This window comes from Lasiosphaeria miniovina (assembly GCF_030549165.1).
Source record: "Lasiosphaeria miniovina strain SMH2392-1A chromosome Unknown B0T26scaffold_9, whole genome shotgun sequence".
NCBI lineage: Eukaryota > Fungi > Ascomycota > Sordariomycetes > Sordariales > Lasiosphaeriaceae > Lasiosphaeria > Lasiosphaeria miniovina.
Genome location: NW_026848228.1, coordinates 1,602,677 through 1,628,878, shown reverse-complemented (window position 1 = coordinate 1,628,878; position 26,202 = coordinate 1,602,677). Strand labels below are relative to the sequence as shown.

At 54.0% G+C, this 26,202-nt stretch overlaps 12 protein-coding genes across 12 annotated transcripts; 9 read left to right on the top strand and 3 right to left on the bottom strand.

Annotated features, from left to right (window-relative positions):
* Positions 1 to 521: 521 nt before the first annotated feature.
* Positions 522 to 3,414, top strand: B0T26DRAFT_877275 (prolyl oligopeptidase). Its single transcript, XM_060448129.1, has 4 exons — positions 522 to 1,253; positions 1,347 to 2,300; positions 2,379 to 2,633; positions 2,689 to 3,414. Exons 1-4 carry the CDS (start codon positions 741 to 743, stop codon positions 3,082 to 3,084), a joined length of 2,118 nt encoding a protein of 705 aa, XP_060289711.1. The 5' UTR covers positions 522 to 740; the 3' UTR covers positions 3,085 to 3,414.
* Positions 3,415 to 3,509: 95 nt separating this feature from the next.
* Positions 3,510 to 4,233, top strand: B0T26DRAFT_539387 (uncharacterized protein). Its single transcript, XM_060435564.1, has one exon. It carries the CDS (start codon positions 3,786 to 3,788, stop codon positions 4,101 to 4,103), a length of 318 nt encoding a protein of 105 aa, XP_060289710.1. The 5' UTR covers positions 3,510 to 3,785; the 3' UTR covers positions 4,104 to 4,233.
* Positions 4,234 to 4,569: 336 nt separating this feature from the next.
* B0T26DRAFT_735654 (uncharacterized protein) lies at positions 4,570 to 5,636 on the top strand. The gene has a single exon (XM_060443257.1). It carries the CDS (start codon positions 4,726 to 4,728, stop codon positions 5,341 to 5,343), a length of 618 nt encoding a protein of 205 aa, XP_060289709.1. The 5' UTR covers positions 4,570 to 4,725; the 3' UTR covers positions 5,344 to 5,636.
* On the top strand, positions 5,502 to 6,123 carry B0T26DRAFT_735653 (uncharacterized protein). The gene has a single exon (XM_060443256.1). It carries the CDS (start codon positions 5,518 to 5,520, stop codon positions 5,944 to 5,946), a length of 429 nt encoding a protein of 142 aa, XP_060289708.1. The 5' UTR covers positions 5,502 to 5,517; the 3' UTR covers positions 5,947 to 6,123.
* Positions 6,124 to 6,369: 246 nt separating this feature from the next.
* Positions 6,370 to 7,774, top strand: B0T26DRAFT_807850 (uncharacterized protein; the record flags this gene model as incomplete). The annotated part of the gene is made up of 4 exons (XM_060447236.1): positions 6,370 to 6,925; positions 7,207 to 7,254; positions 7,420 to 7,439; positions 7,641 to 7,774. The coding sequence occupies exons 1-4, from the start codon at positions 6,762 to 6,764 to the stop codon at positions 7,772 to 7,774; spliced, it is 366 nt and encodes a 121-aa protein (XP_060289707.1). The 5' UTR covers positions 6,370 to 6,761.
* A 5,372-nt stretch (positions 7,775 to 13,146) lies between these two features.
* B0T26DRAFT_735648 (uncharacterized protein) lies at positions 13,147 to 14,434 on the top strand. Its single transcript, XM_060443255.1, has 2 exons — positions 13,147 to 14,124; positions 14,194 to 14,434. The coding sequence occupies exons 1-2, from the start codon at positions 13,640 to 13,642 to the stop codon at positions 14,363 to 14,365; spliced, it is 657 nt and encodes a 218-aa protein (XP_060289706.1). The 5' UTR covers positions 13,147 to 13,639; the 3' UTR covers positions 14,366 to 14,434.
* A 2,553-nt stretch (positions 14,435 to 16,987) lies between these two features.
* B0T26DRAFT_758000 (uncharacterized protein) lies at positions 16,988 to 17,610 on the top strand (the record flags this gene model as incomplete). Its single annotated transcript, XM_060446339.1, has 2 exons — positions 16,988 to 17,507; positions 17,582 to 17,610. 2 exons carry the CDS (start codon positions 16,988 to 16,990, stop codon positions 17,608 to 17,610), a joined length of 549 nt encoding a protein of 182 aa, XP_060289705.1.
* Positions 17,611 to 18,107: 497 nt separating this feature from the next.
* Positions 18,108 to 19,390, bottom strand: B0T26DRAFT_682117 (uncharacterized protein; the record flags this gene model as incomplete). Its single annotated transcript, XM_060440722.1, has 3 exons — positions 18,108 to 18,217; positions 18,294 to 18,496; positions 18,591 to 19,390. 3 exons carry the CDS (start codon positions 19,388 to 19,390, stop codon positions 18,108 to 18,110), a joined length of 1,113 nt encoding a protein of 370 aa, XP_060289704.1.
* A 1,050-nt stretch (positions 19,391 to 20,440) lies between these two features.
* Positions 20,441 to 20,780, bottom strand: B0T26DRAFT_659600 (uncharacterized protein; the record flags this gene model as incomplete). The annotated part of the gene is made up of 2 exons (XM_060438962.1): positions 20,441 to 20,593; positions 20,733 to 20,780. The coding sequence occupies 2 exons, from the start codon at positions 20,778 to 20,780 to the stop codon at positions 20,441 to 20,443; spliced, it is 201 nt and encodes a 66-aa protein (XP_060289703.1).
* Positions 20,781 to 21,284: 504 nt separating this feature from the next.
* Positions 21,285 to 22,320, top strand: B0T26DRAFT_757997 (mitochondrial 18 KDa protein-domain-containing protein; the record flags this gene model as incomplete). The annotated part of the gene is made up of 2 exons (XM_060446338.1): positions 21,285 to 21,511; positions 21,618 to 22,320. The coding sequence occupies 2 exons, from the start codon at positions 21,285 to 21,287 to the stop codon at positions 22,318 to 22,320; spliced, it is 930 nt and encodes a 309-aa protein (XP_060289702.1).
* Positions 22,321 to 23,060: 740 nt separating this feature from the next.
* On the bottom strand, positions 23,061 to 24,877 carry B0T26DRAFT_744938 (uncharacterized protein; the record flags this gene model as incomplete). The annotated part of the gene is made up of 2 exons (XM_060444480.1): positions 23,061 to 24,058; positions 24,871 to 24,877. 2 exons carry the CDS (start codon positions 24,875 to 24,877, stop codon positions 23,061 to 23,063), a joined length of 1,005 nt encoding a protein of 334 aa, XP_060289701.1.
* B0T26DRAFT_735615 (uncharacterized protein) lies at positions 24,757 to 25,699 on the top strand. The gene is made up of 3 exons (XM_060443254.1): positions 24,757 to 25,003; positions 25,070 to 25,212; positions 25,275 to 25,699. The coding sequence occupies exons 1-3, from the start codon at positions 24,915 to 24,917 to the stop codon at positions 25,379 to 25,381; spliced, it is 339 nt and encodes a 112-aa protein (XP_060289700.1). The 5' UTR covers positions 24,757 to 24,914; the 3' UTR covers positions 25,382 to 25,699.
* Positions 25,700 to 26,202: the final 503 nt, after the last annotated feature.

Below are 26,202 nucleotides of genomic sequence, written 5' to 3'. Positions count from 1 at the left end.
AATCTGTAGCATCGCCCAAGCCCCGATACATTCATTTGATTCGTATGATTATTGCCTGCCGCGTTGTTAGGGAGCTGCTCTTACTATATCTTGCAGATAGCTTACCTGAATAATTACAAGTCGTATAAGAGTCATTTTTTCTTAATTTTCAGGCCTAATCAGTAATTATGAATCCAACATGGAAGTAGGATGAAGCTGTAAATATAGCATGAAATATTCGGCAGCAGCTTATTCCAGCCCAGAAGTTGAAGTCGAGAGGGGTGGGGCCTCGCATTTATAATGAGGGGGAGGCGAACTCTTTGAATCCTTCTCGCATTGCGCAGCTGTTTGTTGCAGCCTCAGGTATTCTAGGTATTCCAGGTATCTCAGGTAAGGTACTGTATTGACAGTCAGCCCGTCCTCACTGGCCTACCAATCAGGTGCAACCAACCACAACCCACTGCGGCCGCACCAAGGCCCAGGCCCAGGGGCAATAAAAGGTGTGCGCGTCCCGGCTCGACAAGTTGCGTAATCCCTGCCCCGGTTCTGGTAGCGCCTTTCCCTTCCTGCATCCCCACCCCGTTGATTTATATGAACATAGTTCTATCTCTCCGTTTCTTGAGCCCCAAATAAGATTATTTCTTCTTTCTCTCTTTCGTTTTCGTGAGTCGGCATTTGATTTTGATTAATATTTACCGTCTTGTGCAGCCGCTCATTTAATCGATACCGATCTGTCGCCGACGACAAAATACTCCGCAGCCATGGTCGTCAGACGTTCTTTGACGCCCGAGACGTTTCTCACTCTCCCCCGGCGAGGCGACCTCGTACCTAATGAAAACGGCACCCTGGGCCTCTTCAGTGTCTCGACTCCTGAGCTTGGCGGGGTAACCAAAGAAGAGTGGCGGGTCGTCCGTCTGAGCTCGAGCGAGTCTTGGACGCTGATCAAGAACGACAAGATCAAGACTCATGATGTTAGCTGGCTCCCGGGGACCGATGGTAAAAAGATTGCGTGCCTTCGGCGCTATGACCGAGGAGCCACCGAGCTGGTCATTGCCGACGCGGCGCCTCCCACTATTGACCCGAATCTTTCGATCCAGTCTGTTGACTTGTTTGACGGCGTGGTCCAGCATCTGAAGCTTCACCTGCTAGCCGACGGCTCGGTTGCCTTTGCTGTCGTCGGCCTGGCTGGAGAGGACGGCAATCTGTACAACGAGGAGAAGGCGCCTAAGAGTTTATCAAGTGCCCGCATCTACGACACGGCTCGCGTTCGAGAGGTATGCTACATCTCTGTTAATCGACTATCAAATTGATTTCGCCCCTGTATAGTTAGGCTTGGTAGGGCGTGCTGATTTAAAGGTCGCCAACAGTGGGATACTTATGTCAAGCCACAAAAATATGCCATATTCTATTCGAAACTGGTCCGCAGGGACAATGGGCAGTGGTCCGTGGCAAGCCAGCTCCACAACTGCGTCAAGGACACGGCCCTAGAAGCTCCAGCAGACATGTACATCCCGGGCAACCCGTCTGGAAACTTCGATATCAGCGCCAAGGGCATCGCCTTCGTCGCCCACGACCCGAACCCTTCCAAGATTCACTACTCCAACGCCTCCGACGTCTTCTTTGCCCCCGTGGACTCGTGGTCCGAGGCTACTGAACACCGCGCAACATGCATGACGACAGGGAACGAAGCTGCTCTTGGAATATCTGCTAATCCGCGGTTCTCGCCTGACGGGACCATGATCGCATATCTCAAGACGCCTTTTGCCAACGAGGCCGATACGCGGCTGATTATCGGCCAAATCTGCTCACTTATCGCCGTCGATGTCTTCAAGACGGTCATCGACTCGTCGTGGGAGCTTGTTCCCTCATCCTTCGAGTTCGCTCCCGACGGGGAATCGATTCTCATCGTTGCCGACGACCACGGCCGCCGCGCTCTGCACCAGCTCAAATTGCGCCACCACACCAAGCCGATAGCTCTCGTGAAGAACCGGTCCGTGTCGGCGGTCTACCCCCTCACCAGCGGCAGCGGAAGCCTCCAGGTCTTGGTCACTGCTTCGACGGGGATCGAGGGCAGCATATACGCAGTTGTTGACACGGCCCAAAAGTTGGAAGACCGCATAATCTCTTCGACCAACTACGGCGCCAAGTTCGGATTGCACGGCAGCCAGGTCTCTGAGATCTGGTTCGAGGGCGCCAACGAGACTTGCGTGCACGCTTGGGTTACATATCCTTCAAACTATGATGAGAAGAAGAAATGGCCCGTCATATTGGAGATTCATGGCGGGCCCGCAGACTCGTGGAGAGATGACTGGCACTGGCGGGTAAGTTCTTTTGATTGTCTGTTTGTGGCACTACCCGGTCAATTTAGTGATGTCAGAAGCTAACACGATAATCACCAGTGGAACGCAGCGCTGTGGGCTGAGCAAGGTTACGTCGTCGTGCGCCCAAATTTCACCGGCAGCGTTGGGTACGGGGTAAAATTCGCGTCCGGCATCTACGGCGAGTGGGGAGGGAAGCCATATCAAGACCTTGTACACTGCATGCACTACCTCGCCAAGATCCCATCCCTCGACATGGACAGGGTCGTTGCTGCGGGAGGGAGCTACGGCGGGTACATGGCTGCCTGGATATTGGGCCACGCCCTGGCGCAGAAAGTGAGCATTTTGCCTCCAGCCCCTTGAGAATACACAAGCTCTAACAGCCCGCTAGTTCAAAGCCATCATCTGCCACGACCCGTGCTTCGACATGCGAATGACGTTTCTCTACAGCGACGAGACGGGCGGAATCAGCGACTTCAACGGCCCGCCGTACCCGTGGGCCAACGCCAAATCTCTCGACAAGTGGAATCCAGCACGCCCCGAGCTGCTGCAACGCTGGGCGCAGGCGCCACCAACACTGGTGATTCACAGCGACAGGGACTTTCGGTGCCCCGTCACGGACGGGCTGGCCGTGTTCAGGACACTGCAGGCGCACGGCGTGCCCAGCAGGCTGCTCAACTTCCCGGACGAGAACCACTTCGTCCTGAAGCCCGAGAACTCGCTGGTATGGCACCAGACTGTATTTGACTGGATCGAGAGCTGGGTGGGCAAAGGGCCGATGGAGTAGGGACTGGGCTGCACCTCCCTGCTAATCATAACCCTGTGCTGGGATGTCCTCTTGAGATTTGGAGGCTCTTTATTACAAATTCGAGCGGCGTCTCAGCTTTCAGCAGATCGGGGAGCGGTTCTTGCGAGAAAATTGTCGCAATCGGTGAACATGGCAAGTTTTGCTCAGCCGAAACTTTTGAGTAGAAAAATGTGTGACATGATTGCTGCCTCGCTGAGGGCATTACAATCTGTAAAAAAATGCTCCTTGTCAACCTGTACGCACTAGGCCTTTGTAGGCGTAGATCCTCGCTTGGTAAACATGCAGCCCAATTGGGCCTAGTCACATGACACACCCCCCTCAGGTCTGCCTGTAGGCTAGACCTGAAGCCCTGAATGTCCCCCAAAACGGTAGCGGTGATGATTTCTTGGTGTTGACTCCCCACGCAGTAAGCGGTCTTGCTCGGCATCTCAAGCTAGCAGCAATCTATCAAATCGGGTGTATCGTCATATTATTCTTCGCGACTACGGAACTCCTATCTACAAAGCTAACTCTCGAACGTCTCTACTTGCCGCGTTTGACGGCTGCATCGAAGGGCACGAGTCTCTACGCAAGGCTGGCATCCTCCACAGAGACATCTCCATCAACAACCTCTTGATCAACGAGGACACGAATAATCCCCCCTAGCCTTCGCTTTGATTGACCTGGATCTCGCCATCAAAATGGATCGAGTAGGTGCGTCGGGAGCCAAATGGAAGACCGGCACGAGGGCGTTTATGGCGATCGGGGCGCTTCTAGGCGAGCAGCATTCTTTCATGCATGATCTCGAGTCATTCTTCTGGGTGCTGTTCTGGATATTCATCAAGTCCGCTAAGAATAATTTCACTCCTTATCATCAGCCATTAATACCTTGGGTCAACCGATTACGGAAAGCTGTATTTCCAAATGGTGGGAGTTGGGAGAGGGAGGACGGAGGGTTATATGTTCGGATGCGGCAGATCCTCCAGGAAGCCCAAGAGGATCTGTCACCTGATAATTGAGCCACATCCGAGCCATAACCAAGTTGAACCTTAAAAGGCCCTCTATGACGCTCACTTCCTAGTATCACAAAATTTCCTTTGTTTTACTTTTTGGGTATAAATAGTGGCTTCTTTTCCTGCATCTCTAGACCTTTTTTAGACAGACAATTCAAGACCCTTCAAGCCACTGTCAACTTTGATGACGGGCCAGAGGATCCGAAGGTGGCCGAGTTGTAAATACGCTTTTTACCTACCCGAAGCCAGCCCAGCTGTAACACGGGCGAGTTCATAGACCCTAGGTACCTTGTATCGAAATGAAGCTTTCCACCGTGTCCTCGTTCTTTGGCTTCTACCGGCAGACGTGTTTGCAGACGCGCAGCCTGGAGACAAATTGGAAGGGTGCGGAAAGTGGGGCCTGCGGCCAGCGGCTATAAAAGGTACGTGACCGTCTTTTGACAAATTTTCGAATCCTTACGCAACCGGGTTTGGCGTTTGGTCTGTCAACCCTTGGTGGGGCCCTTGTCTCCTACATTCGTTATCCGGACACACACGAGGAGGGTACGCTTTTCTGAGGGGGCAAACCTTTTATCTTGTGGCTCCTCGAGCCAAGAAAACACTGGCTTGGGGAGGTAAGCTTGGAGAGATGCTCTTTGATGGGTCAGCCATGGAGCTCGTACGCCTCCTCGCCGTCCCTGTTCAGCCGCAGAATCCCCCCGAGAATCCCCCCGAGACAGCCTCTACACCGGCACAGACGCGGAATGGCCGCTGCATTACCACCCGAATGGCATCGCACAGTGCGGCCAAGGACATGGATGGGATGAAGAAGCGCCCGAAGCGTAAAGCGGACAGCGAAGTCAACAGCTCCTCACAATACCACAAGGAAGCAAAAACCAAAGACGGCGATAACAGGGCCGACACCGATAACTACTCCGTTATCGGCCATCACTCCGTCATCGACCGCCCCGTCACCTTTTCCACGCTTCCTCCCGAAGTGCATCGACTCATCTTTACTTGCATCGAATGCATCGAAGACGTGTTTCGCCTCGGTCTCGCGAATCGGTATTTCTGGTCGATCGGTCGAGAACGCATGCACGACTATTACGCTTCGTTCCTCGGACGATGGGCCAGCGAGAATATTGTATGCGTGGGAGAAGATGGCAAGCCGGGCGACTATCCTCCCGGCCTGTTTTCGGCCGAAGAGCTAGACGTATTGCGTCAAAAGACGAGCGATATACCTTACGACTGGGACGATGACGACTAGGACAAGCATGTGGCATTTGCGGATGAGCCGTTCACGCTTCACCACTTCACTTTTCCTAGTATTTCAACTACGGAACAAGACGTCTGTCTGTCCGGCAAGTCGAGGACTTTGGCTGGCCACTTCTCCGACTTGGACATCTCCAAGGATCCCGCTTTCGATTGTATATGTTCGGAGATGTTGGTCAAAGAGGAGACCTACTTCCCCCAAGACCAGCAGTGGATTCTTCGAAACTTGACGAAGCAGTTCGTCCGCTCGGAAGTCATCGCCCTGAAGCCAGAGTTCATTCGCGGCCCAAGCATCAGCGTTCTGGGCTTCGGCGAAGTCGTCATGTCGCGTATATGCTGGTCGACATCCTCATTTGCTAGCATGAGCGATACAGCCAATATCTCGCGGGGCGTATGGGCAGGGCACCGCCTCGGCATTACAACGCTCGCGAGACACCGAGACGAGACCAACGAAGTGGGGGGATGGAGCGATGTGAGCGACGAAGTGGCGCGAGAGACTGCGGTTATCTGGGAGAGCGAATACAGCGCCGACTGGCGTGAGACCCTCTGTAACCACTGGTATCAAAAGTACGGAGGATTCTCTCGCCCGGTGTATTAGTCTGGGCATACGCCGTCGCGCTCGCGCTCGGGGCGAGCTGCTCAGCAAGGCCGCTATGACGCCGCCTTGCTGAGACGGAGGGGTTATATGGTCGGATACGGCAGATCATTCAGGAAGCCCAGAAGTGTTACGGTTAATAGGATTATATAGGACAATGCCAATAAGATATCGTATTTATTTAGTGTAAAACTAAGCTAGAGAAGAAAAAGAAAGAAAGAAGGATCGCAGGAGCTGCGATCGGTAGAAAAAGGTTCGTGGGCAGAGTTTGCACGTGACCCACACGCTAACCTAATTGGGCTTTTTCCAAGAAGGTTTGCGGGCGAAGTTTACACGTGATTCACAAACTAAGCCTAATTGGGTTTCTTGGAAGATGACGTAACACGGCCAGCGACAATGAACTCGCAATGCGCTGTGCCGTGACAAGAAGGATCCGAAGGTGGCCAAGCTGTAACACGTGTTACCACAAGCCTAGCTGTACCGCGGCCAGAGTCAATTTTGAAGAGTGCTTTGTGTACCTGTAACCACCTTACTTTATCTGCTCGCTTCAGCCGATCCCTTATAACATAGAGATGCCGTTCTGTCCCTTCAGCATCCAAATCAAAGGCGAGCCGCACTATCTCGTGAACAAGGCCTGCATCTGCCATTGGCAAGCGGCCAAGTTTTGTGAAGCAAGCATATACCCTCGATGCTGGGCTGTCTAACACCTCGGCAAATGAGCTTCCAAGGGATCGCCCTCTCTTCCGCAGTTCTACCTCGGCGTCTCGAAACTGCTTTGTGTATAACCTTCGAGCAGACTCTTGCCGCGACACGTCCCCATGCCCAGGGTGATTGGGATCTTGAAGGATGCCTTGGATCTCCGCGTCGGACTCCAGCAGCGGAAATGGCATTGGGTAGTGATTGACCTGCCAGAGCGCGGTTTGGGCGGACTCCCAATCGATAATCGCAGCACTATGTCAGCTTTGATGCCTGGGGGTAATTTGTAAGTTTTTGAACCCACCGTTGACCGCATTGGCAGCTCCTCTGCGGAATGCCTTCGGGCTAAATGACCTTTCGAATCCAGCGTCTAGCTCCATATCGTCTCTCAATACTGCCCTCGGGACTGCGGAAAATAGGAATTTTGAGCATGGACTCTTTCTATCGGAGTGGTGTATAGATACTCGGACTCTTGTTCCTGATTTGGAAGACCTCCCCTGCGCAGATTAGATTGCGTGTGGCGAATGCCTGATGGCGTAGTGCCTGGCTGATAATCACAGTAATTAGGCACAGGATCACCTTTCTCGCCATGGTGAAGAAGAACATGGTCCTGATGTATGTTAATGTACGTTAATGTCCAAGATAATGACTGGGTAGATTCGCTGTAGTGCATGTAGGGCACCTTTAGATTCAGGGACAAACATCATCTTCTTTTCTTTTCTACAACCTTGAACCTACTATTGTAAGCTCAACAGCTAGTCTACTGAACCTAGACACCAGCCACTACCTCATCGTCGTCTGTATACTTCTTCATCTACTTCTCTCGTTACCTCACCTCGACCTTCGGCGAGAAGGCTTGGTAGCTCCGGATACCGTGACATCAGTCCAGGAGTGTCTGTGTCGCTGTCTGGACTGCCGTTTTTGGCCCCGGCCGTTTTCAACAGTTTGAGCGCCCTACCCCTTCAATGGCTTCCCCATATATCCCGCTTCACGGATCCTAGCTTCAACAACGCTTCGCCATGGCTTTAATTGCATCGAGGCCGGCGGCGGCGGCATCTTCATCGGTTACATCTACGTCGGTATCGGCTTCATCGGCGTCTACTATGCCTACTTCGGTAGAATCGAAGCCAGATAACGATCCCTAGACCGTACGATTTACCAATATGCAAGATCTCTTCGACATGGTTAATAGCACTACTAGGGATTTCCTTACTATCATAAGTATGGTATTACCCTCTTATTTCTATATAGTATACTGTCTAGGCCGTTCAAAGTTCGGGTGTGTGGAGCGGAGCGGCCGGCATGTGATGCGCCAGTTGTAGCCAGCCGGATCCGAGAACCTTTCATGTTGGACTTGTGCTTCGTGCCTCCGCCGGGTATTAGCTTTTTTCGTAACCAACTTCGATCTATATATCACACATATAGTATACTCATTATTTAGACGTCTCTCCTATGCGAGGGTGCAGCAATGCAGAAAGATGATGAATGGCTTGAGGAACCTAACGCTATCCGCCCGTGGGCGGGAAATCTATGTGGTGCGGATAGGGTGGATACGCAGGGGCCAACTGGTGGACCCAGCTGAGCCAGGCTTGGCCTGTGCCTAGCACATCTCCTAACTATTTTACCGAAATCGAGCATAAACGAGAGAGGCGATGCCGAAAGTTTCGTTTTCGCCGCTATAATAGCAATTCCTAGATCTTAATCATCACAATCCCAACCGATCTATACGAGACCCTTCATCTAGACTAGGACTTTGTATATAGTATCGTGACCAGCTCGTCCAGAATAGTAAGGAGAGAAGTTAGAGAGATCTAGGTTTTAATTACAACACTTCGACAACAAGGCCATCGTAGAGGAGACGACGGAGAAGGCGATTCGATAGGCGGTCCAAAGCCGGAACGTATAGGAATAGGCAAGTAGCCAACACTAGTCATCGAGGCTGGAGACTTCGAAATATTAGGCGAACTTTACAACGATATACGGAGTGGTTTCAGACATCAAATCACGAAGTCAAGATTGTTATTCTAGCGAAATTCGACCGCCGGCAATATCATATTCTACTAGAGAAATAGGAGGCAGAAATCTCGGGCCCATAAGGAGCGAATACGCGGAGACGAGCTACTGCTACATTATAGTAGAATAGTGTTCTCGAGCCAGTAAAACGGCAGTCAATCACCATCACCTGCGATAAGATGACAAATCCAGTATCGTACAATATCACTAGGGGGGCATTAATACTAGGATTTCGACTTCTTTTTCTTCGCGATCCAGGCCCGCAAGAGGGAGATTTTGTACTTAGCATTCAGGGCCTGCAGCTATGTGCAGAGGACGTCTGGGCTGAGGCGCCAGTATTCGACTAGCCAATCAAAAATCAATACCGATGACCCCAACACATGGCCAAAAACGGCAGCCCCAACAGCGACACAGAAATTCCAGCTGAACATTCACAGTCGCCAGCCGTATCCTCCTCTGCCACCGAGAAGCATGAGCGCCTAATTAGTAATTACTCAACATGGACACAGCGATCGGAAACGGGGCCGAGCATCATAGAGCCTGCCAACACCGCCGCCAGGACAAGTCGGGGCCGCCGACGACACCGAGTCCGCCAAGCCTGCTGGCCCTGCTGGTGTTCCACCGCAGCAGGCCGTCTCGACAAGAGCATCAGCAGAGACCACTGCGGCATTTATCCCAGGGCTGTCCGGGCTGAGCTCGAAGAGAGCATACAAGGCCTGGCTCGACGTCTTTCAGCGCATCTTCAAGAACGTCCTCCTGCTGACCGTTTTCTTCGGCTTGTTCTGGTTCGAGCTGTTGAATCGCTGGCAAATCTATGTCTTGATAGTTGTCAATTTCGTCTGTTCTTGCTACAACAATAAGAACAACCAAGGAAAGACATCAAGAGCGCGCCGTTACGCCGTTACGCCGTTTACTGGATCATAGTCGCCTTTAGCCTGCCGTCTGTCGTCCGCCCTGGCGGACTCGTGCTCCTCGATGTCATCGAGATCGTCGCCGACTTGCATAGTCGGCCGTCGGACCGTACATTCACCGAAACCCAGGTCCAGGAGGCGTTCGAGACGCAGTAAAGTTCAGACATCCGCGAATAGCGTCAAGATAATGTGTTCGGGTATAGTCAGGCTTCTCAGCCTCCAAGATATCGTACAGCTTGTTCTTCACATCATACATGTTTGTGGATGACGAAAACTCCACATCAAGGCTGTGACCGCGAAGGATTTCAAGAAGAAATCGGGCGAGTGGTACAAGAGTCGATCGGCAGCTCTCCGCCAGTCTCTCATCCTGTTCTTGGTCGTGTTTGCTCTGACAAGTGGAGAAGCGAATATACGGGCGGTGCATGTCCAGGATTTCTGGGGGTGAGGTCTGATGCAGAAAATGAACAGAATCCGCAGTCAACAGCAAGTCCACCCAGGGGCCGGGGTTGCTAGATGAGTGGAAACGAGGGATGTGGAGGAGGCAGCGCACGAGAGACAGTGCAAGAACGGCCTTGTCGCCGTCTTCAAATCGATCACGAATCACATTATCCTCCAGAAGTGTCTTCGGAACTTTTACAAATGACGCTGAACAGGCGACACAGTGCTTCCCGCGCAGTTTTGTCCCACCAATTTGTGGTAGGAACTCTGAGTCGATATGATAGATCTTTCTGGTTGGACGTGCTAGAGATTTCGGCTGATTCAAAAAAGCTAATGAAGCGGCGCAGTGTATCCATGGCATTCATACACTTGTCCGCATCAAGCGCCAGCTTCAGGTGGGAAGAGCAAGAAGTCTCAATTCCATCTAAACCGTCTCCACAGGCTTTCTTAGTAAGTTTGCCCAGTGCTTCGAGCTTGGAATACTTTCCATGAGAGTTCGGCGGGGCATTGGTTGTGGGACATGCGGTGGCATATCTCGCCGAGACCCGTTCACAAATTTTCTTTGCGCTTTGCGTAACATCTTCTTCGGCCAGCTTTTTACTAGTTTTGCAGCAGATTCATGGCCATGACCACTCGCCATCTACAAAATAGTCAGAAAATATGTCAGCAGATAGATGTGAACCTTAAAGTAGGGTCTTGCAGCAGCTGATGGCGGCAGAATCCCGCAAGCGAAGTTCAAAAGGATTGACGGTCCGTACCGACCCATTATTCCCATGCATCGATATGACTGCGAGTTTGTTTTTTACCGGAGAGATGTTTTCCGCTGGCTCGAGAGCGGTGTCCTCAACATATGTGTCAAGGAGATTGAGGACATCGACGGCATCGACGAGGAGTTCTCGGTTGCCGAAAAGAGATCAATGCCTGCGATGCTCCACCCAAGGGCGGCTGATGTAAAGATGGGCTGGACGCGGGAAAAGATGAGCCATTCCGGGGTGTTTTCTAGGAAGTGAGCCTGCTTCTTTTCTTTGCAGTCGGGATGTAGCATGGTCGTACAAGTCGTCCGCTCTGGCTAGGTAGGTAGGAGATACCTTGGGTAATTATGACTTCACAAGGACATGGCGATGAGAATGAAGACCGCGACCGGTTACGCGCAATCGAGTTTGGAGGTCGAAACGAGCATCGGGGTATCTGTGTTGCGGGGCCTGGAGGTTCATGCGGCGGCCCACAACAGAATTTCATCTTGGTAAACACCTTTGTGGTGAGGGATAAGAAGGTACTCCGCTATCTGAGAAGCCACCGCCCCGCGGCTGAGGAGGGGTGGGACTGAAGCGCTGCCGTACTTGGAAAGCTGCGGTCCAGTCGTTGAGGCATGGAACCTAAGGAATGAGCGCAGTTTTGAAGGCAGCAGGCCAGGTCAGGCATGGGGGGCATCTACCACAGGCTTGAGCGGGGTTGGGGCCAATCTCTGGAAGCCCTGTTCCGAGGCGGATTTCGTGGCATGTTGCCGTCGATGCCTCGTTGACAGATCGACCTGATCTGAACTTGCTCATTGCTCCCAAGGCATTGGGCCAAAAAAAAAGCCGATATCACCGCAGCAGTCGCTATCTACCTATGATCTTGTATCAGCACGACGCTTCCCAGCTGCAAGAAAGCTGTGTGGTTGCTTGGTTCAATAATCTTCCGAGTTCGAATCTAGACCACCTACTAACAGACGTTTAAAAAGAGCGAATCAGCTTAGCGTCGTTAGCACTGGCATCATTGGCATCCACCCACCCATCCATCAATCCATGATCTGGCATCATGGCTCCTGGGCCTGGTGAAGACGGCCTCCGCATCTACGACTTAGCTGAAGCCTGCGAAGCTCTCCTAGACCAGCTGCTAACAGTACTCTCTGAGGCCGGGAAAGAGCATTACGATACTGGACGGCAGATTCGCTCTAGCTTCGACCGTTGGGCCGGCTTTCTCGGCGTCTTTGGCCCAGGGAACGCCTCTTTGGATAAACGCCTGGACTCAGACCCGCAGATCCGTGTTGGATTTCTTCGGCTACTCATCGTTGTGGAGAGAAATGCAAAACACGGTAACTATGCTCCAATAACGATACCACAAGTGGTGATACAATTCACGCTGACGTGCCCCTCAAGCCATTAGATTTGAATCGGCGAGAAGGCGACTAGGCAGTCCGCAAGGAATAGGTGTCAGTCGCCTACCATCGGAACGAGGGATTTCGCTAGGAACCGAGGCTGCCCTTCAGGGAATGCAAGACGCCCTGGGGAGTCTCCATCGAATCGGTGCTGCGGCTCGAACGACTTCGACGTCGAGCCTCAAAGGCAGAATCATGAAGTTCACCCAGAGTTTGAAGGAAAAGAGTCTTTTCGACTTCGACTTTTATCAACGCATCGACCTACTGGCTGTAAAGGGAATTTATCCCGGCATTGCTCCATCGCTTGCGGAGCAACTTGCCGAGTATTTCTCGTTTCGGAGAGCACGCCTCCAGTTCCAAAGAAGCCGCCAGCAGAGATTAGAGACCAGGCGAGTCCCAGCACCACGATCCTACGAGACAGCTCGGGGGGTTCAGTCTGGACCTAGCGTTGCTCCAACAAAGCCCTCGAAGGACAAAGCGAAACTCAGCGAGGCTCGCTCCACTGCCTCAACCACACATGGCCCACCCGCCACTGCAACGGATCTGACACCGCTCGACGACCAACTATTCCAGCAGAGCCTTGAGGCTGAGGGGTCGCCAATCAAGACACTTGGCGCGTCTGTCCCTTTGACAGTCTCGGGGGTTGGATACACAAATCCATATCCCCGTCTGCCAAGTGGTCCCCAATGCAACTGGTGCTTCTGTGACCATAATGTCCTCAAAAGTGGCGATGGATGGAAGCAAGCGTGGAAGCAGGCGTGGAAGCAGGCGTGGAAGTAATTATGCCTTTATTTAATCCCCGTAATTAATCTCAAGTGTCTTGTAATTCAGGGGCCGCAACTGACAGAGCATGCAAGAGAACACTTCAAACACGACCTGCAACCTTATGTCTGCATCTCCGAGCAGTGTAGGTCCGATCTGCAGTACTTCGCGTCGCTCAGAGAGTGGCGACATCACATGAACAACCAGCACTCGCCGGGCTGGATCGAGGAGATGCACCTGCCCGCCACCTGTTTCTGCGAAGTCGAGGATCATGCCTACCAGGATTTCGCAACCGAAAATGAGCTGCGCTCTCATTTACAGACCACTCATCCAGGCATGTTTGATTTGGAGCAGCAAGATAGAGCGCTGAAACGAAACTTTGTCTACCTCTCTCGAGCTCCCGGCGTTTGCCCTCTTTGCAAGACTGACATCGCTTCCCTGGCAGACGCTCCGCCGCCAGACTCAACGCCGCCTCTTTCTCAATCGACCACCACGCCGCCACCTTCGCCTCCCAAGAAACTCGTCAAACGGCCCAGGTTTGCAGGACCAGCAGGACCAGCAGATCCAAAAAACTCGGACGAGGATGAGCACCATTTAAGCTCGCGCAGGGGCGCATCTGACGACGACGAACTGGCGGCCAATACTCCCCAGTGGCGAACCAACCAAATACGACTCGGGACACACGTAACCAGCCATTTGGAGTCCCTTGCTTTTAGGTCTCTCCGTTACTTTGACGATGTCAATGATGATGAGAGCGGGGAAGGGAGCAAACGGGCCGCGTCAGGTGTCGTGGAGGAGATGCTGTCGAGCGCCCAGGGACTCGAGCGCCCAGGGACAGGGAGACCACCACTTCGAACTCGACGAATTGAGTCCAAATTCAAACGAGAACTTCCCCGAACAAGATAGGCGGGAGACTCCCATGGACGAAGATACCCCGGAGCTACCGGTCGAGGCACAGGTTAACTTCGGCATAATGAAGAAGTCGACGATTGACGAACATAATACCAAGGAAGAAATAGCCCCCGTCACTGCCACCTCTCATTCTCCGTCGGATCGATTGGTGGGGTTGACAGACTTGCTCTATACCGACGACAACTGCAAAACCACGAGCATAGGTGACTTCACTGTTGGTGGAGTGCAACAGTACTGGCCTGAAACCCTCATTCACAGGCTGATCCAGGAACCCCTTGTTCGATTCGAGCTGCGTAAGGCCCGGAAGCCCTACAGTAAGGAGTTGGTCAGCTTCGTCCTCCGCGACGGCAGGAAACTTTTCACTATCGCAGCTCTTACAGATTCCGATTCCAGGTGGTTACTGGAGGCATCGAGATTCTTCATGGAACACGGGTTCAAGGACAGTTGGCTATCTGCGGAGGTCAACCCGCCAAAATTCCTCACCCCAGAAAGTCTGAAGCAGCTTGACCCAGAACTCTGGAGTCCGCGGAAAGAATTAACGTTTTTGTGAGACTCAGTGGAAAATCATTGTACCCGTACTATCGACTGAACGGGCGAACTACGACTTTGATTACAGGGCGGTTTTGCCTTTCACCAAACTAAGTAAAATTAACAGCGCATTCGGCAAAGTAAGTCAGGTGGTCTGCTTATGGAACACCCCTGGATTTGGAACAAGGTTTGTCATCAAGGACTTGCCGCTCGCCACCCAACTCACCTATTTCAATCGCTTGCAACTCGACCAATTCTGCTTCAATACTTATATTCTTTTCTCCATTCAATTGAGAAATGAAAGATGAAGCGATATACAGAGTTGGATTTGCAGAATGCGCTGGCAGAGTATGCAGAAACCGGCTTACTCCGTAGCTCTGCTGAAAATCACGGCATCCCCCCTACTACTCTCTTTAATCGGGTTCGTGGTTCCGAGCCAGCCTCCAAGGCCCAAATTCTTAATCAAAAGCTTTCTCCGGCTATGGAAGAACGCTTAACCGAATGGATTCTATTCCAAGGGTCGCTCGGTCACCCTCCAACCCACGCCCAAATTCGGAAACTAGCTAGAAGAATGCTCGAAGATAACGAGACCCTCGGAAAACGCTGGACTAGCCGGTTTTTGGCTAGAAATCCATCTATTTCTACAATTAGGCCTCGGAGAATCCATGCAAACCGTGCTGATCGAGCCTCTGAGGCCGTTATCCGGCCTTGGTTTGACTATTTGAAGCCTCCAGGCGTGGAGGCTATTCCAGCCAAGCATAGGTATAATATGGATGAAACTGGCATTGCTTCTGGCATTGGAGATAACGGCCTGGTTGTTGGATCTAAGGAAAGAAAGAAATTCCAGAAAAAGAAGAAAGGAGACCGAATTTGGACCTCGATTATCGAATGTATTTCCGCTGACGGCCGGTATTTGAACCCAGTCGTCATTTTCAAAGGTGGAAGCCTTCAACAACAATGGTATCCACGCGATTTACAGCCATTTAAGGGCTGGAAGTGGAAACCCACTGAAAACGGCTGGTCTGACGATGATACTGCCGTCGCATGGCTCCGCAATATCTTTCTTCCAGAGACTCGGCCAGCTACCCCCTCGGAGAAGCGCCTCCTTATTTTAGATGGCCACGGTAGTCATACCACCAAAGAATTCATGTGGCTAGCCTTTTCTAATAACGTACAACTGTTATTTCTACCAGCCCACACCTCCCACGTTCTCCAGCCCCTGGATTTATCGGTTTTCGGCCCTCTAAAAGCCCGGTACAGAGCCAAGCATAACGAGGTTGTTTCCGGCTTCGACGAAGGCACTGTTGCTGAAAAGAGGGCCTTCCTAGAATGCTACCGGCAAGCCAGGGTCTATGGAATGACTGAATCTAATATCAAAGCCGGCTGGAAAGCTACAGGCCTCTGGCCGGTCAGCCTCAGGAAGCCCCTAAGCAACGGCCTTGTTATTAAGAATTCTAACGGCGACGTTGGTCAACTGACCTCTACGGTTTCTATAGACCTTCAAGAGGTCCATAACCCCATTCTAAATAAGAATTCGGAGGGCCGGCCTATATGGTTTACCCCTAAAAAGCCGAAGGATTTCCGTATTCAGGAGCAGGTTTTTCTAGCCGGCTAGAAACGGACTGCCAACGACCGACTTTTCATACGCAAGGCCGCAAAAGCCTTCGATTACGTGGTTTTCCAACTAGCCAATACGGCGCATCAATTGGAGGCTGCAGAAAAAAGCCTAGAACGCACAAGAGGCCGAAAGAGAAGGAAGGTCCAAGTCGACCCTAATACGCAGTTCGCTGGAATTGAGGAGGTTCGTGCCTCACAGAGAGAGGCTGGCAGAGAGGACCTTAGTTATTCTGAAAGAGAAGAATCAGGAGAATCCGATACTGAAGACTTCATCATTGTAGCTAATTAATTGACAAAGTTGTTGGCAATTGAAGTTTGTGGTGTTGTGCGGGGTCCGATTCAGGGGCTGTTCCATAGGCAGGGGTGTTCCAAAAGTCCCCCACCTGACTTACATCAGGTACGGATACAGGAAGGTCATGTCGTAGACAAAAGTCGCCCCGTACGTTCTCGTTCCCTTATCTACTAACAGCTTCCGCCCGAGCAGCTACTTACCTTACCTATTATAGAGATCCGAATAGCCGATGTTCTTCACCGTCAAACAAATCGTGCCAACTAACTCACTTGGGCGCCAAACTATCGCCTCTAGCTGGGCGGAAGAAGCCGAAGCGCTGAGAAGAATCAGCGACCAAGTCGTCGGCAGCGACCACATACTCCGCTTCATAACCGCCTTCACCAAATCCGAAACTGGTCAAGAAACATCGTATTACCTGGTTTCCGATTGGGCAAACGGGGGGGATGTTGAGAGCCTTTTTACCCAATTCCCGAGCTCCGATCTGTCCGCCAAGTTGGCGAAGTAAATAGTAACGGAACTAATCGGCCTCGCTGAAGCGCTGAAGGCCATTCACGGGCTTGGCATCCGGCTTGGTAATTTAATCCGAGTAGCATCTTTCGTTTTAGTCCTCATAAAGGCAACATTGTTGGCACACTCAAAATCGGCGACTGGGGTCTAACCAAGTATCTTCTTGGTGCGGCATCTGGCGATGGTTGGTATGAACCCCCCGGAGTTGGGCTGGGCGGGGTGGGAATTATGAGCCGACAATACGACATCTGGTCGATGGGCTGTCTCATCCTGGAGATTTTCGTAGGGCTTGCGCACGGCTATAAAGGCGTCAAGAACATCCGGTCCGACGTCCAAGGCGAGCATAGAGGGCCGAAACCTTGTTACACAGTCGAAGAGAGTCCCAGAAGAGAGGCGACGGGAAAACTCAAGGACGTCGTCGAGACGTGGATGGACTACCTGGCCGAAGGGCCAGCCTGCGACGGTCGGACGGCTCTTGGTCAACTTTTGGACCTGGTTCGAAAGAGGCTACTTGTGGTAGAGCTGCCGCCTCATGAGGCCGCTGACAAAGAACCTACTAGGCTACAACGGTATCGTGCTACATCAGCGGAGCTGGCTGCTGCGTTGGGCCGGATTATGGACGACAGCAACTGCTCTGAGCATTACTGGTTAAACCCTAAAGTGGATATACGGCCCGCACCACGATTCAACCGAGAGGACTTCCAAGGCCCTTGGGGCTCCTTGGAATCATTGTACCCTGGATTTGGGGGTACGTCTGATCCTCAACAGTACCGGCACCCCTTCCCATTATGAATGAGCAAGTACATGCTGACATACGTTTAGGGGCCTTAGGCAACAGCAAATCCATCTAAACCGGCACCCCTTCCCATTATGAATGAGCAAGTACATGCTAACATACGTTTAGGGGCCTCAGGCAACAGCAAATCCATCTAATGTAACCTAGATCTATTTCCTTTCCTTTCTTCCATTTTTCTTAGCCAAACCGCCTCGTACGAGGTAGTTAGCCTGCGATCCTTCCGGTTAGAAAACCGACACCGCTCGTTTCCTTCTTTTCCTAGCTAACCTTTGGAAACCACGTTCGTTTACCATGAATTGAGACCCCCGGACCATTGCGCCTAGTAGTAGTACCTTTCTCTGTGCTGTATTTGGCCACCTGGTTATAACTACCTGTGCCCTCACTCTGCGGCTCGTTTTAGGGCTGTTTTCGTGCTGTGGTATCTTTTCACCGCGTCAACATGATGTGTCTACATGTTAGCACACCCCAGGCAGAACTATGCGGTGTACAAAGTACTACGGCTGCCATGACATCCGTGCCCAACACAGCCGCCCCAAATTCCAAACCGCAGCATCAAGAATCAGACATGAGGTCTCTACTCTTCAGTCTCAACATCCACAGCCTCTGCTCGGCACAGAGGAAGACCTCGCCGTCTGTTCCAAACGCGATGCTCGTCACGCCGCCTGGTGGCCAGTCTCGGAATTAGCACCAAGTCTAGCGTGTAATATGTCTGGCGTCGTGTGCTTGGGGAGAACTCACCGGGAACCTCAATGACGCCCAAGATCTCGCCGCCGGCACTCCAGATCTCGACGCCGTCGGCGCAGCCCGCCCAGACGTTTCCGGCGCCGTCGCACGCGACGCCCATGGGGATGCTGGTGAGTGCGTAGGCGAAAACCCGCTTGTTGGCGAGGAACGGGGCGCCCGACCGCTTGACAACGTCAAAGGCGTATATCGTGGCCGCACTGTCGGAGCATGAGTTCCAGTGAGTTACATTCTGACTGGACTCGGCACTTGAAAAGAGCACGTGAGGGATGGATGTGTGTGGGCAGCTCCTACCGCGTCAGGTCGCGCGAGGCGTTGGCGCGCACGGCGTCGGTGTCGGTGACGTAGACGGTGCTCTCGTCGGGGCTGAGGGCGATGCCATGGGGGCGACCCAGGCCGTCGGCGACGACGCGCAGGTCGCGCGAGCCCGGGTCGAAGCGGTAGACGTGGCAGGGCAGCTGAGGCGGGCCGCGGAGCTCCCGCTCGAAGCCGTGGCAGGGGTCCGTGAACCATAGGGACCCGTCGCTGGCGACGGCGACGCTGTTGACCGAGTTGAAGTCGCGGCCGAAGAAGTTGGTCACGACCGGCTCGGGCGGCTTGCCCCGTGGCATGTAATAGAGCCCGCCCGTGTCCGGAGCCGTGTTGCCCTGCGAGCAGTACAGGACGCCGCGGAGGTAGGGAGCGCCGCCAGCGGGCATGGGCATATTGGGCGGCGGTCGCAGCTTCTGCCAGTCGACGGCCCGGACGGCGCCAGCTGCGTTGCGGGCGATTTGAATTCGCGATATGAGGATGATGGGCAGCTGAGAGGTACTGGTGGGCGGCAGCGTGTTGGAGGAGATGTACAGCTCGTCGTGCTCGGGCAGATAGGCGCAGACGTCATGGAAAAAGGGGTTGCGGGACGACTCCCGAGTCGAAAGTATCATAGAGTACCAGAACTGCCCCGGCCCCGTTATCGAGGCGAATCCCGGGCTGTACTGCGTGATGGAGATTTCATCAAGGCCGATGTCCTTGAACGATCTTGGCACGGGTTCAGAGTTAGCCGACCAAGTCCAATGAGGGAGGATGAAGGACACAGACTTGGCTGCCTTTCTCATTGCGATCTGACACAGATCTACGTGCTGGAGTCAAGACTTATTAGATATAACACGTTGTAGGTCGGGCGCCTTCAAACAAGACGGCGACGACAAAGTGAGGTAAGCTTTGGCTAATTACCTCGACGGCGCATAACGCTTCCGTGATGGACGAAATAGCCACAGCTGCCATTTTGACGTGATTGATCTGCTAAGATATGCGAAGCGTCCCAGACCAGACCTTTTGTCATAGACTGGCTCGATGTGAGCCAGATCGCGTTTGGTCAATCTGGTAGTTGAAGTTTAGTCTAGAAAGATGCAGCAGTGTTCGGCTTGATAGCTGCATGGAAGGTGCATTTAGGAAGAGCGACGCTGTTCCCATTTAGGGTGAGGGGTATGGGCGGCCTTGCAGCCATGCACTAGCAATTGACTTCCAACTCTACCAAAAATCCCAGTAAAGACGTCGGCGCCAACATTCTTTGCTTGTCTCCAGCAAAAAAAAAAAAAGGTATCGTGGCGCGCTTGCAAGCGGAGCTTCAGTACCTGAGTGTCTAGCCAGCATCTCCATCCTCCCTGTTCCTTAACATGACAGTGCAATAAACAGTAAAGAATGACTTGCCCAGCGCTTGCTGTGACCGAGATGCCTCGTCTCAAAGGCTTGCTTCAGGGGCGTGATTCTCGCAACCCCCCAAGAGTTTCTCGGAGCTAAACAGTCGCTGCAACGCACCCACATATATGTAGCACCGCGCATGCCAGAGATCCTAGCTCCGTCAGAATGTACAGCACAAGGAAACTCGCAGACAGAGTGCGGGCAGCGGAAGGCACGGCATCTTGTTCGTGGCTTCGGCAGGCTAGTAAATCGGGCGTCCTCTCTTCGATTAACCCCCCTCTACATATATGTACACAGGACAGGCCGTCGGCAATGCGCCTCCATCCGGCCCCGAGCTGATGCCACCATCTAGTGCTTGGCAGGCGCCTTCGCCTTCTCTTCAGCCTCGGCGTTCTCAATAAACTTCCTGTAGGGATCTTGTCAGAGTGCATCTTGCCATTGGCGGCAGAGGGACCGCGGAGGGACTACGGAGGGATGTGATGGATGGGAGCACACTTGATAAAATCGGCCTCGTCGGAGCTAGACGCGTTGATAGGGGGAGTCGCAGCGGGCGCCTTGCTGCCGCCAACCGAGAGGTAGACACCGGTGAACATTGTGGTGAGGGTTCCTATGGCCAGCTGTAGAGAGTAGTTTGTTAGCGTCTGGGGCTCTTCAGAAGCTCAATCGCATGCTAGCTCCCTCCCTCCATCCGACGGCGTCTCTGCGGACTCGAGCGAGAGGGGAAGCAAGACAATGGCCGAGGACGGGTAGACTGACGTATTGGGAGGCGATCTGGCGACCGAAAATGGTGTAGTACTGAGTCATGTTGGCTGGTAGAGGAAGGGACGAGTTGGCTGGTAAATGAAGGGACGAGCTCGAAGGCGTGTGTTGGTGGCCCTGTCGCGTGCAATTGGAGAGGCAGAGGGCGTGATGGTGGCTTTCCGGGCTGTCAGGATCTTGAAAACGACGCAAAGTCGAGAAGCGACCGAGCTCCATCCAAACCATCCGAAGATTTACCGTCGTGCCCTGTGTCCAGTGCATTGTCGCACGGGCCGGGAAAGTGACAGGCCTGGCTTAGCCTAGGCTAAGGCAGTTCGTGCTTACCTAATCGGAAGGAAGCGGGGACCCTGTCGCCCAGTTCGTACCCGCCGCGAACCCAAGGCCGGCGCAACCGAGCTTCCTTTGCCTACGTCACTTAGACTTCGGGTTGACTCGGGGGCAGCGGAGCTGCACGCATTTCTCTCCGAAAGACGCAGAAGCATCCATTGCAACCAACCTCTCACCGCTCGCTCCTCCATCAGCTGTCGGCCTCTATTCAAACAGTTCAAGATGGTCTGGCCCTGGAGCAAAAGCTCGGATGCGCCCACAACCCCAGCCAAGGACTCTCCTCCCCAGGCCAAACCGGCGCCGTCTGCCACGCTCGATGTCAAAAAGGAGACTGGCAAATTCGACCCGGACAAGCTCCCAGAGAGAGAAAAGCTGCCGCCCAAGCTACAGAGCATCCTCGACAAGGACGACAGAGAGGACAACTTCTTTGACGAGCTGGTCGAGGGATAGTACGTCGCGCTCTTGATCCGGCACGGGGCATAGCCGCCTTCGCTACTACCTACACCCTACACTACAACAAGCGCAGTGTTGCGCTCTTGCTAACCCACCCTCCAGCGTCCCGCCGTCGACAGAGTCCAACGTCCGATACGCCGCCTACGCGGCCCGGTTCCGCACCATCCTCGTCTCGGCGCACCGCTATGTAGCCTACACGTCGGACATTGGCGAGTCGTTCCGGCCCGTGGCGCACCCGTGGATGGTGCGGGGCGCGTACGGCATCTCGTGGGCCTACATCCTCGGCGACGTGGGCTACGAGGGCTACAAGGCGTACCTGCACAACGAGCGCGTGCGCAACCCGCAGCTCGAGCTGACGGAGCGCCAGCAGAAGCTGCTCGGGCTGGACCTGCAGGAGGACGCCGCCGGCGGGTCCGCGCGGCGGCAGCTGGCCCCCGGCGTCGTGCCGCCGCTCGAGGACTACCGCACCGTCATGCTGCAGCGCGGCATCTTCCAGAGCCTGGCCAGCATGGGCCTGCCCGCCTTCACCATCCACAGCGTGGTGCGCTACAGCGGGCGCGCCCTCAAGGACGTCAAGAACAAGACCATCCGAACCTACGGCCCCATCGGCCTCGGCCTGGCCGTCGTCCCGTTCCTCCCCACGCTGTTCGACAAACCCGTCGAGAACGCCGTCGAGTGGACGTTCCACAAGGCCTTCGAGTCCGTCGGCGGCCACGAGGCCGTGGGCGCGGCCTCGCAGATTGGAAGAGAGAAGCAGCTCAGCGAGAGGCCGAGGGAGAAGAAGCCCAAGGAGAAAGACCTCTAATGAGCTGCAAAGGATCAAGATTCTGACATCTCGGCGGGTCCCACACGATACCCCCTACTCTTACTGTATATACTGTAAATCACGGCTCCCGAGATCAAATCGAGACTTTTTCCCCCGAGGGGATTCCTTGGTGGCCGCTGTTGCTCTATTTTGTACATTGTACAGCTCCACATCTTCAGCCGTGAATGGTGCCACCACTTCCTCTATAGTATATCTATCCGTAGGTAGCCTCGAGACTTGTTCTCTAATTACTTGAAAGGGTTATGCCGCCACCAAGTAAAACGATAATTCGCTCTTCTACGCAGCACGCGTATCGAGAGGCTGGAAAATACTACAAAGCAGTACGGTATGGAAACACCGTGAGAAATACTTGGTTTTGAGTTTACGTCTGCCTACGAGATCGAATGCTTGAACAGTAGTACTACGGGCCACCTGTAGTTAGCGAGGCAGGTCCTCCTGATTCACTACGTGCCATATGCAACTGGCATCTTCCACAGCTTACAATGAGATTGATGCATTATGACAAATCTTCCCTTGGGAAACGGCATCCAACGCCAGGTAAGGTAGGTACATATAACCACCAAAGCCCCAAAAAAATAAATAGAAAATCAGTTTGCTACCCCCAGGGCCTAGTTCCACCCATCTATGCTCCTAAAATCCAGAGACCCTCTCAGATGCCAAAACTCCATGCTCACGACATTGTGAAGAAACGGAGGCAAAAAGTGAAATATCGAGGCCCATCATACCTCAATTAGATCTGGCGACGGCCCGACGCCTCTAAGCAGGACGATGGTGTTGCCGGTGGCCAACGAGGCGCCAACCTTTTCGTTGAAGTCGAGCAGGCGCCCGCCCTCGACGTGGAACACGCGCAGTCTCAGGCTCTCGTCGTCGGACTGGTTATTGATGTTCTCCACCTGCAGGCTCCGGGCCGCCGCGTCCAGCAGGCGGCCGACGACCCAGTCCTTGGAGTAGAAGAACTCGCCCTTGGGGAACGTCGACTTGGTGGTCTGTGCCTCGGCCTCGACGTGCAGGTAGACGCGCCTCTCGGGCGCTAGCTTGGCGTCACCCTTGGCCGTCTTCTTCAGCGTGTTGAGGTCGACCAGGCGCGCCGCGTTGCTGTTGCTAGCGCTGCTGCTTAGCAGCTTCTTGGCCTTGAGGTTCAGCCCGGCCGACTTCTCCTTGCGGCCCGCGTTCCACAGCCGGAACCGGTCGAGGGTCTTCCTAGCACTGTCGGCCATGGCGGCGGCTGCGGCGGCGGCGGCGGGCCGCGCGCCGATGGGCTCCTTGTTCTTGCAGTCGTGGTCCTCCTGCAGGCGGTGCTTGAGGCAGTAGTCGCGGTTGCACGTCGCGCAGTGCACGCCGGGCACCAGGCTCGTGCCGACGACCGTCTTGCACCCGTCGTCGGCGCACGGCTTCTCGCTGACAAAGTCGCGCATCCGGTAGCCCTCGCCGGCCGAGGGCCGGGCCAGCGCCGCCTCGCGCCGCCGCGCCGCCCACGCGCCCTCCTCGCGGCACTGGTGCGCGCCCTCGCTGCGGTGGTCGAGGCAGAACGTGCCCCGACACGACTGGCAGAAGAAGGGCAGGAAGTCGAGCTGGTTGCAGTACTCGAACTCGCAGTGCTTGCCGATCAGCGTCGGGTCGTCGCCGGCGCCGGGGCTCAGCCCCCCGCTGCTGTTGCTGTCCTCGACGGCCGACGCCATGTTGATGTAGCTAGTGTCGTTGTTGTCGGTCTTGTTGTCTTCGGGGTTAGGTGATGAGGGGCCCATGCCGGAGGCGGTTGAGGCGCGAGCCTCGTGGGATTGTCGGTATAAATAGGAAAGGAAGCGAAAGAGCGGCTTGCGCGAGAGCGAGGTCCACGCAAGCCGGTGGCCAACCAAGCCGAGCTGTCTCGGCCGTTAGGCAAGGAAATGGTTGCGCAACACCAACGGCGGAAGGAAACCGCAGTGCGCTTTGCTGACCAAGATCCAGAGACAAAGGGCTGGAGGTTTCAAGGCCTCGGGTGTGGCAGCTGGAAGGGCCCAGAATCAACGACTGCTGCCCAGTGGCGCTGGTGGTGGGGTTGGTAAATTAGCGTGCAGCGCAGCGGGGTTCCAGGCGGCAAGGTGAACGTGGCAGGGGTCCTTGGCAACCTAGCAGGCGGCTTAGAGCAGGGAGGTGTGACATTTTGGAAATGACGGCTCAAAAGGGTTCAAGGTACAACTTCGAATATACGGGCTTAGGAGATTCTGGATGAAATACTGCTGGGAAGCGTATACTATTCTCATATAGCGAGGATGCTATGCGTCAGGCCTAAACTTCACCAGGTTGCAGATCAGTAATAGCATCTAAATCTGAACTCTAAAGCGGAAAGCGGAGTGGGATGAAGGCCGGTGTAGCGTGGCAGAAACACCTGTGACAACGCGACTCTGTTTTGATTTGGGCTCGAGCCGTTTACCTCTCTACATTCAACAACGATGGCCGCAAACGCCGCCGGTCTACAACCGGATTTCGGTGTCATTACCACCTCTCTCAACACGGCCGCCACGCATCTGGGACGATGCGCCAACTTACTAGCCATCGCCGGCGCCTAAGCGATCCTGGATGCGATCCAAGGCATGGAAATCCGGCTTGGTGCCCGCATCGACGACGTAGAGGCTCGGCTTAGTGCCCGCATCGACCGGTTAGAGACACGTATAGTGGTCGCGTAAGCGCGTTAATTCTCCTGATTTTCAAGTACCTAAGAGTCTTATAGCTAATAATCTCGCGATAGCGATCAAAACAGCGTTGCACGGCAGCAAAACGGCCTCCTCGTCACTACTAAAGAATTTCCGCTCGAGGCGTTACACTCCGTCCTAACTGGCAGCCCGATTCCGGACTTCCCCGCCCAGTTGGCTGACATCGACCAACTGACAGGTAGGTAGCTAGGGAGCGGTATCCAATTTGACATATGGAGGCATACTGAACGTGGAACACAGGTGCGCAGGCGGATATTATCCTGCGTGAACTAGGCGTTTCAATGCAAGCGGGCGTTCTAGAAAAACGGAAGCGCATCAGGGCCTTCTGTAGCGTCAGAGGTGTCTAGGGACTATTTAATCGCCGGGTTGTCGGGGGTTTATGTTTTCTTTTGTTCCCCCGCACCTTGGTAGCCATGTCTCCATGGAAGCGGTGCAGCGAGTCTGTTGTCTGTCGGACTCGGTACCCCGGACTCTCTGCGGATTCTCTTCGGATTCTCTTCGGCTTTCTCTTTGAATTGCCCATGCCCATGACCGTTGCTTTGGGGTTTGCCTTCCACGTTAGCCAGTCTGGCAAGGGTACGGACAAGAGAAAATGACATGTTTATTTCCGGGCCAGGCCTAGATCATGGTAGTATTTAGAATCAAGAATTCCACTTGTGAACTCGTTTCGGCACAGCAGTGCGCATTTCGTGTTTCTTTCCAGGCGGTGTCCAATCTCGCGCAAGAGCCGGCACAGATGGCAATGCACGTCATTCTTGGCACGGGGACACCTCAGTTTCTCGCCAGGTGCTTGCTAGGCAGTTGATGGTCCGACGACCCACCAGGCCACAGATAACGGATGGCAAATGGGGTGAGCTACGGATGGGACTTCTGCACGTTCGGTTGGGGGTCATTACCGCGTGGTAGTTGGGGGAGCAGCCAATAGAAAAGTGGCCACCAAAAAGCCCCTCCCAGCAGACCGGACGCGTTCGCCGCACGTCAGGCGGAATGCGGAAGGAGATGCAGTCGATGCAGTTGGGGAAGCATGACTGAGCAACCGAAGCCTCTGAACCAGCCAACCGGGACCCTGTTACATGCCGCAACGCGGAGTCGCCCGGTCTTAGCTTGTCCACCGTGTCTCGCCTTGCATCCGCGCTAATTGGACATGGAGCAGTAACAGCGACGAAGC

Coding starts and splice junctions, on each gene's coding strand:
- B0T26DRAFT_539387 (XM_060435564.1), top strand. CDS start 3,786: ATGGATCGAGTAGGTGCGTCGGGAGCCAAATGGAAGACCGGCACGAGG.
- B0T26DRAFT_735615 (XM_060443254.1), top strand. CDS start 24,915: ATGGAAATCCGGCTTGGTGCCCGCATCGACGACGTAGAGGCTCGGCTT. Junction 25,004..25,069: donor GAGACACGTATAGTGGTCGC/GTAAGCGCGTTA, acceptor ATCTCGCGATAG/CGATCAAAACAGCGTTGCAC. Junction 25,213..25,274: donor TGACATCGACCAACTGACAG/GTAGGTAGCTAG, acceptor CGTGGAACACAG/GTGCGCAGGCGGATATTATC.
- B0T26DRAFT_735654 (XM_060443257.1), top strand. CDS start 4,726: ATGCTCTTTGATGGGTCAGCCATGGAGCTCGTACGCCTCCTCGCCGTC.
- B0T26DRAFT_735648 (XM_060443255.1), top strand. CDS start 13,640: ATGTCAATGATGATGAGAGCGGGGAAGGGAGCAAACGGGCCGCGTCAG. Junction 14,125..14,193: donor CTGCGTAAGGCCCGGAAGCC/CTACAGTAAGGA, acceptor CGCAGCTCTTAC/AGATTCCGATTCCAGGTGGT.
- B0T26DRAFT_735653 (XM_060443256.1), top strand. CDS start 5,518: ATGTTGGTCAAAGAGGAGACCTACTTCCCCCAAGACCAGCAGTGGATT.
- B0T26DRAFT_877275 (XM_060448129.1), top strand. CDS start 741: ATGGTCGTCAGACGTTCTTTGACGCCCGAGACGTTTCTCACTCTCCCC. Junction 1,254..1,346: donor ACACGGCTCGCGTTCGAGAG/GTATGCTACATC, acceptor GGTCGCCAACAG/TGGGATACTTATGTCAAGCC. Junction 2,634..2,688: donor GCCACGCCCTGGCGCAGAAA/GTGAGCATTTTG, acceptor ACAGCCCGCTAG/TTCAAAGCCATCATCTGCCA.